Source organism: Acomys minous, assembly GCF_964271855.1.
Source record: "Acomys minous genome assembly, chromosome: 15".
Classification (NCBI taxonomy): domain Eukaryota; kingdom Metazoa; phylum Chordata; class Mammalia; order Rodentia; family Muridae; genus Acomys; species Acomys minous.
In genome coordinates, this window is record NC_140497.1 from 79,424,473 (window position 1) to 79,433,451 (window position 8,979).

The 8,979-nt window shown below is 42.5% G+C and overlaps 1 protein-coding gene across 27 annotated transcripts in view; it reads right to left on the minus strand.

The window, feature by feature from the left end:
• The window catches only part of SEC31A (SEC31 homolog A, COPII coat complex component), a 59,737-nt gene that overhangs the window by 40,380 nt on the left and 10,378 nt on the right, over nt 1–8,979 (minus strand). For 24 of the 27 annotated variants that reach the window (XM_084759947.1, XM_084759942.1, XM_084759940.1 and 21 more), the window contains exons 2-6: nt 7,229–7,311; nt 6,220–6,343; nt 3,957–4,155; nt 2,575–2,670; nt 531–671 (exon numbers count right to left, since the gene is read on the minus strand). In XM_084759947.1, the coding sequence (XP_084616073.1) occupies nt 531–671; nt 2,575–2,670; nt 3,957–4,155; nt 6,220–6,343; nt 7,229–7,307 (639 nt within the window). In that variant the 5' untranslated portion in view covers nt 7,308–7,311. The remainder of the gene's footprint in view (nt 1–530; nt 672–2,574; nt 2,671–3,956; nt 4,156–6,219; nt 6,344–7,228; nt 7,312–8,979) is intronic. The other 3 variants (XM_084759951.1, XM_084759949.1, XM_084759950.1) reach the window with 1 other exon arrangement.

Consider the following 8,979-nt stretch of genomic DNA (forward strand, 5'->3'; position numbering starts at 1 on the left):
CCGACACAAAAGTGCACAATCGAGCATGCATACTGACAAAGGCAACCACCTCACCACACACAAAAAATAAATGTAATAAAAAAATTTTTTTGAAAGTTTTAACAACAACAACAGAACAGCAAGGTGGCTCGCTGGGTAAAGGTGCCTGCCACTAAGACCCCAATAACCTGAGTTTGATCTCTGGGAGCCACACAGTAGAAAAGAGGACAACAGAGTCCCAAAAGTTATCCTTTGATCTCAAAATGTGCTTCACGGCACACATGAACTCATCCACGACCCCCCCCTCCCTGCCCCAACACACACGTGCATACATTATTAAGAAATGAAGTGCTTAAAAGCTTAAAAAGATACCCAGCATGGTTTACTGGGTATTTAATTATTTTTACTAAGGGGAGCAGCATTCATCCCACTATTAACTGATGGCTAAAAAGACAGGATTTTATTTTTACAACAGTTTGATTTCTTGAAACAAACTACGGGTACTCACAGTAGGAATATTACATGCTTACCCAAAGCGCTCTCATACTCACCCTGTTACTATGATCACTGACTTTGATGATTGGCTCATTTTTTCTGAGATCCCACACGGTTGCCCGACCACTGGGACTAGCTGATGCTAAAATATGCTGAACTTGTCTGTTCCAAGCAATGCAGCTGATATCCTCTGGTGGCTGTTAAAGAACAAACCATTAGAACCATTTCCCTCCTGTGCTGGTTGGTTTTTGTCAACTTGGCAGACTGGAGTCCCGGGGAGGAACCTGCCTCCATCAGATGGCATTGTGGGCATGCCTGTGTAGCACCTTCTTACTGCTGACAGACGTGGGGGGTGCCCAGCCCACTGTGGGAGGCACTGTCTGTCCCTGGGCAGGTGGTTGTAGGCTACCTAAAGAAAGTAACAGAGCAAGCCAGGAAGCCAGCCAGTTGACAGACTGTGATGGGACATCTAAGTCATAGAAGCTCTTTCTTCCCAGGTTGTTTTTGGGTAGTGTTTAATCACAGCAACAGGAAGTAACTAGGACATTGTTATATTCAAATTCAATTATAAACTGGTGTGGTGGCACACATCTTTAATCCTAGCACTTTAGAAGCAGAGACAGGCCAATTTCTGAGTTGGAGGCTAGCCTGGTCTACAAACTGAGTTCCAGGACAGCCAGACCACACAGTAACACTCTGTCTCAAAATAAAAAATAAAGTTAATTACAAATTCTAATTCTTCGTTTTTTTCTTTGTTTTCTTTTTCATTTTTTGAGACAGGGTCTTACTACATAGCTCTGGCTGGCCTAGACCTCACAGAGATCCACTAGCCTCTGCTGAGGTTAAAGGCATGTATCATCATGCCTAGCGGATCATTTATTTATTTAAAAAAACAAACATCTGCTCCTTAAAATTGGACCCTTGGCCAGGCGTGATGGCACACACCTTGAATCCCAGCAATCTGGAGGCAGAGGCAGGCAAATCGATGTGAGTTTGAGGCCAGCCTGGTCTACACAGAGTCCAAGGCATCCAGAGCTTTGTATAACAGAGAAAGCCTGTCTCAAAAAAAAAAAAAGTAAGAAGGCATGTATGAATTTGAATTCGAGGAGCTTAAAAAAAAAATTAGACCCATCTATTCCACTAATTTCCTTTCTATTCATACATTCACAATATACACCATCTTGTTTAAAACATATTTACATGGTTTTCAAATACTTTACACTGTTTAATACTATCTCATCTGACAAGCATTTGTTGAGTTCCTGCTATAAACCAAGACATTTATTTGCAGTTGTTGCAACACAGAGTGCCCTACAGTTACGGTGAATGTGCCCTACAATTAGGCAGGCCGAGAATGGCAGGCTGGACTATATCAGGAAGCAAAGCCTTTCTAAGCAGCAGACTGTATGCCATCATTACGCCACCTTTCTCCAGTTCTGGCGCCCCTGCAACTGGGAATCCACGTACACCAACGAGAAACTCAAGAGAGCGGAAGCAGCTCCTAGCCAAAGTGCGTGAGGAACACAGAAGTGCATTTGTCTAGTAGATCTGAGCACTAATGAAGAGCCAGAGTGCTGCTGTGAGACAATCACGGAGCACATATCTGTTCTGTGCTGTGAGAGAGATATGCTCTCAGCCTAATACCACACACACTGGCGGTCGGTAGGTGCTGAATGACCACTTACGGCTCAGGAATCAAGGAGATGTTAAGCAAAGACTACATTTCATTTTTTGAGACAGGGTCTCACTATGTAGCCCTAAGTGGTCTGGAACTTGCCATGCAGAACAGGCTGTCATGGAACTTAAAGATCTGCCTGCCTCTGCCTGTGAATGCTGCGGCTAAAGGAGTGCACCACCACATCTGGCAATATTTTTATTTTAGATAAGGTCTCACTCTATATTCCAAGTTGACTTCAAACTCATGGCAATCCTCCTGCCTCCATCTTACAAGATAAACATTTATTAATACTTTACTATGCCACTGAAAATTAATGATATTTAAGCACTGGTCTGCATTCAAAAAACTTAATATCAATGTAAATATGTTTAAAAGAATGGCTTTTGGTACCTTTGATTACACTGATCAACAGTTAACATTACCTGTGTTTTAGCTCCTGGTGTCATTGGAGTTGCAAAATTGTTTAGATCCCAAATGTAGATTTCAGATTCGTTAGCACCAGAGGCCACCAAATTGGTCTGCAAAAAGAAACAACAACCAAATAACAACTGAAAACTCAGAATAACTAAAACCCAAAAAGTTGACTTTAATACATACCATGTTTCTATTGATCAAAACAATCACCCAAGACTTTCTAATTACCCCTGATTCTTCAACAAAGTTAACTTTTTAAAGAGAAACATTAGAAAACTTTTCAAATGAAGTATGTCTACTGACAAATGCATCCTAAAGCACTACATTACAGAAAGAACAATTCTATGGTTAAAGTGCTAAAGAATCAATCACATTAGCCACGTAAGGACTGGTGTTTTGGATTTGCATCTCTGGAAGAAAATGTGACTACAGAATACAAAAGCAGTCGCCAATCACTGCTCTCAACGACACCCACGCCCCACAGCTACTGTGCCTCCAACAGCACTTCACAGCGAGCACCCAGAGCTGGAGCAGGACAGGTGGTAAGGCTGCCCTCTGTTTCCACATATTTCTACCTCATGGGCACATAGTTGTGTTGTAGGGAGCAGTATTGCCATGTGATTTCTACTTCAAACCCACTGCATTTAAACGACACTAACACTGGTAAGAAGTACAAGACTATAACAAGCTTCACAAAGTGACCTCACCTGCTACTTTTCAAGCTCATAAATCAACTGATGCTATGAGTCAGCCTAACAGAAGCCTTTAGTTTCCAAACTGTGGGGCTCCTAATATCTAAAGGTGCCAGGCAGATGACATGACACCTTCAGACTTCCAAATATAAGCCTATCAGCTGAATGTCTTAATCTCAGCTTTGCTTGGGGAAGCTTGTTTTTTATGCATGTTTGGTTGTGTGAGCCCACGTGTGTGTGTGTGTGTGTGTGTGTGTGTGTGTGTGTGTGTGTGTGTGTGTGTGTGTGTGTGTCTGTCTGTCTGTCTGTCTGTCTGTCTGTCTGTGTCTGTGTACATGTCCATATGGAGGTCAGAGGACAACTTCAGACATCACCCTGAAGAACACTATGCACCTTCTTCGAGACAGGATCTCTCATTGGCATGGAACTCACCAACAGACTAGACTAGCTGGCCAGCACTTCCCAGAGATCCTCCTGCCTCTACTCTCCACACTGAGATCACAAGAGCACCACCACAGGCAGTGCTGAGGTAACAGGCATGTGCCACTATGGCCATGGACGAGGGCTCCTAAGCTCAACTCTGAATTGTACAGGTTAGTCTTCATTCCTAATACTGACGCCTAGTACATTCATAAAGTTATTTCAAAGGAAGAAGACATAGTTTAAGAACTATGAATGAATGCCAAACAAAGTCAAACCTGGAAAATGTTTACATCCAAGGCCCTCACTGGCCCAGTATGTTTGTCCTTTTGGGCAATCACAACTTCCTTGTCTCCAGCTATAATTTTTGAAGGATCATAAAGAATAATGTTTCCATTTTCTCCGCCTGCAATCAGAACTCCAGAAACATCTCCTTTGGAATCCATCTTATGAGGTCCCCAGATCAACTTGTGATACCTTAAGGAGAAAATAAATAACTTATTCTTCAAGTCAAATAACTATTCAAAAAATTAATTACATTTTTGTCTATATCTTTCTATGTAATACAAATTAGTGTCTCCATGTTTCCTGCTGACTGTATACCCAGTAAAAGAGAGATTTAATGTTTACTTATATATTCACATTTGATTTCTTGATTTCTAACAGTGAAGATCGCAGAGTAATACAGTATAGAAAGTTACTTTTATGTTAGAAGACATGAGTTTAAAAATGACTTTATCATTTAGAAAATGTGCAATCCTGGGTAAGTTACTTATTCCCAATAACTGGCCACGTTTATACTCCCAAGATCTATTTTGTTCATTTGCAAAACAAAGCTAATCAACTGCTTTCTTAGAAAATAAAACATTTTATTTGCTATAGGAATGTCCAATAATCTGTAGCCTGTGAAGTAGGTGAAGTGTTAAGGGAGTCAGTGGAAATTTAAGTAGAGATATGGTGTCAACATTATGGGCCTTATTTCTGGTAGAGGATAATGATCTGATCTCAGTTAGAGATAAAATTAGAAGGTGGCATGGAAGTGGGTAGTGGTAGCACACACCTGTAATCCCAGCACTTGCGAGGCAGAGGCAGGCAGATCTCTCAGAGTTCAAGGCCAGCCTGGTCTCCAGAGTGAGTTCCAGGACAGCCATGGCTACACAGAAAAACCCTGTCTCAAAAAACTAAAAGAAGAAGGTGGCATGGAGGTACATGAAGTGAAACAGACAGTGGTTGGAAAACCTTGGACACAAATGCATCTTGGGATCTTATCACAGGGGGAAACCTATGTAAGGCATAGGAGGATTCACAGAGCTGTATGACTCATCTCTCAGCTAGTGTTTGTCTCTTTTAAACCTAGTAAAAACATACAAAGTTTCTTTCATTGCTTAAAGTACACAATCTTCCTCTGCATCATCACAGTGTCAGTGGGCCAGCAAGATGGCTCAGAAAGTAAAGCACTCGCTGCCAAGCCTGACTACTGGGGTTTTATCCCAGGACCAACACAGACGTTGAGAACCAATTCCTACAAGTTGCCCGCTCCGGTGCACACACCCCCACACACATAAACTTCCATAAGATAAATAAATAGCCAGGCACGGGAGCTATGCATGGCAGTGCACACCTTTAACATCAGCACTCAAGGCAGAGGCAGAGGTCAGGCTATCTTAGTCTACATAGCTAGTTCTAAGACAGTCAGGACTGCATAGAGATCCTGTCTTGAGGGGAAAAAATGTGTATATATATATTTTTTCTTTATCATACCTATATTTTGTAACTATAAGAAAGAGACAAACATCAACAACAAAAAGCCTCTACTACACTGAGAAAAGAAGACTGTTAAGAGCTAAACTCTTATGGCTACACTACACACAACAGCATCTAAATTTTCAACAGGACACGTAAATACTTCACGTGCACAAAAATGCACTTGCACAACTTTTTACAAGTTTTCATGTCACTGGCATTATTTCTTAAAGTTTCCAATAGTCATAATTACAGACAGAAATAGACAACTGGTCTGGGATATACCTCATCTGGTACAGTGCTTGCCTAGCATGCACAAAGTCCTCGGTTCAGGTGGCACCTGCCCATGTAGTGGCACCTGCCCATGTGGTGGCACTTGCTCATGTGGTGGCACCTGCCCATGTGACGGCACCTGCCCATGTGACGGCACCTGCCCATGTGGTGGCACCTGCCCATGTGGCAGCACTTGCTCATGTGGTGGCACCTGCCCATGTGACGGCACCTGCTCATGTGGCGGCACCTGCCCATGTGGTGGCACCTGCCCATGTGGCAGCACTTGCTCATGTGGTGGCACCTGCCCATGTGGTGGCACCTGCCCATGTGGCAGCACTTGCTCATGATCCCAGCACTCATGACAGAGGCAGGAGGAGCAGAAGCTCAAGGCCATTCCCAGCTACTAGTGAGTCTCAGGCCAGCCCTGACTACCAGACACCCTACCCCAAAATAAAAAGTTAAGGAAAGTCATCAACCACAGCATACAGTTAGACAATGATGTGAACTTGAAGGCTGATCTCATACCTGTGAGAAGAGGAGAAAGTAGCACAAGACTTCATATCCAAGGATGGGTCCGAAAGGTCCAGCTCAAATATCTCAAGGGAAGCATTGGTACTAAATGTTGCATCCAACTGCTGAGCAGATGTTCCTGCAGGAAATACACATATGGCAACTACATATGCAAAATAGACGAACTCAGAGAGTGGCATGAGAAACTAAAAGCATGCTTGTAATTGTCTTGTCATGAATACATCTGTGACGAGATCTCACTGGGCACATTTAAGTTACTGTAGCAATAAGATCTGGCACAGGGTAGGAGATGACATTTCTAAGAGTGGGTAGGTACAGACAATGTTATAAAGACTGTAGGTAGCCGGGCGTGGTGGCGCACGCCTTTAATCCCAGCACTCAGGAGGCAGAGGCAGGCGGATCGCTGTGAGTTTGAGGCCAGCCTGGTCTACAAAGTGAGTCCAGGACAGCCAAGGCTACACAGAGAAACCCTGCCTCGAAAAAACAAAAACAAAAACAAACAAACAAAAAAAAGACTGTAGATATTTTAGAAGCTATCCAGAGAAACAGTCCCATGATGTACTCTATCTGCTTAACGCCCTACACAAAGCAGCTCTCTTAAAACAAAGAGTGGACAGAGGCAGGGCAAGGACTAGGAGGAGAGGAGGGAGGGGGAACTATGTTTGTGATGTAAAGTAAATTATTATTTTTTTTAAAGCAGCCCTCTTTACTAAAAATTCTTCTGTCAAGTTTGCTCGTCATCCATTGAAACTCCTTTTTATGACATCTGCTGTGAGTTAACTAACATGACTCCTGCGCTCTGGGGAAGACACTGTGTTCACATGGCCAGTGCTACACTATACAGATGCTGTGAAACACAGGGGAAGGTCACGACGTTTGGAAGAGTCTTGCTGGAGAATGAGAACTTTTCAGAAGATGAAGCCTGAACTAACACGTAAAATACACGTATGAAGACGGCAGGCACAGAAGTCGGCTAACCCTCTGGCGTCTCGTTCCGGCTTACCTGTGGCTAGGTAAATGGGGTGGTTCTGGGCAGGGCTCCATGCCTGCATAGCTGTACGATCTATTTCCTTTAACTTCATTCTGCTAAAATGAACATTTTAGAGAAAAATATACTGAGCAAATAACACGGAACATTAAAAAATACATAAAGGCATCCTGAACAAACCACAGTATTAATAATACCCAAGTACTGGTAATAGAAATGTGTCACTTATTGGAAATGTTCACCATTAGACATAAACTGTGGAACTATTTGAGACAGATATTTTATTATTCTAATTCCTTGCATTTGAGTATCCATAATCTGAAATGGCTGGGACCAGAAATGCTTCAGACTTCAGAGTTTCTCTACTACTGGAATATTTTCCAGACCTAACTGGCTGAGCGAGTGTATGTACAAAATCCAAAATGCTTTAAAATATGAAACTCCCCAGATGTTTCAATTAGGGAGGCTCAATTTACAGGCCCTTAGCTAAAAAGTCAGTCTGTAAAACACCACATACGAACACAGTTAACCGAAGTCATGCATGCACTTCTCAAACTGACAGCACAGAGCCTATCGGGAGTAAGGAAATCACATCATAAACAAGGTGGATCTTGCATAGGATTACTCAGTGACAAAAAACAAAACAAAAAACAAAAACCGGTTTTAAAAACACTCTCACAGTCAGATGTGGTGGTGTGTGCCTATAATCCCAGCACTCAGCCAGCTGAAGGAGAATCAAATAGTTCAATGCCAGAACCAGTGAGTGCCAGGACAGCCTGTGCTACAGAGTGAGACCCTGCCTCCAGAAATACAATACATCCAGGGACTTTAGACCAGGGGAGGTAGCATACACCTGTAATTCCCGCACATGAGAGACTAAAACAGGAGGACTAAAAGTGTGAGTTGGGCGTGGATTACATTACATAAGATCCTGTCTAAGTAATAGCAGGGCTGGAGAGCTGGCTCAGCAGTTAAGAGCACTGACCGCTTCCAGTAGACCCAGGTTCAAGGCTCAGTGCCCACATGGCAGCTCATGGTCACCTGTAGCTCCAGTCCCACAGGACTAACAACGTCTTCTGGCCTCTGTGAGCACCAGGCACACATGTGGTGTACAGATAAAGATGCAAGCAAAACACCCCCACACATAGAATAATAAACAGGTAAAAATGAAACAGGTAAAAAATGAAAAAAATGTACTATGGCCGTGGCTGGAGAGATGGCTCAGAGGTTAAGAGCACTGACTGCTCTTCCAGAGGTCCTGAGTTCAATTCCCAGCAACCACATGGTGGCTTACAGCCATCTATAACATGATCTGATGCCCTCTTCTGGGCTGCAGGTGTACATGCAGGCAGAGCACTGTATAAAAATAATAAATAAATTTTTAAAAATGTACTATAGCCTTAAGATTAAAGCAGAATTTTTTAGAAAATTGGTCACTTCAAGATATAAAGCCATATGGCGCTTGTTTACATACTTTCATTAAAGTTGCTTTCATAGAAAAAAATCCAGGGGATATTGGGCTATACATTTTTTCATGTCTCTGTTATTTTTATATAAGTAATGTTTTAGGGTGCAGTGCTTCACCGTAAGATATATCATGATTTAATTATCTAGAACCCTAGTTTATTATTTTCACAAAGATCAAATAAATAGCCACATATAGATGCTATGTCATTCATGGACAAGAATGGCCATACATTTCTGGAAGTTAAATTGCTAGGCTAAAGGATAATGCACGGACTCGGGCGTTGGCTGAGCGGTTCAGA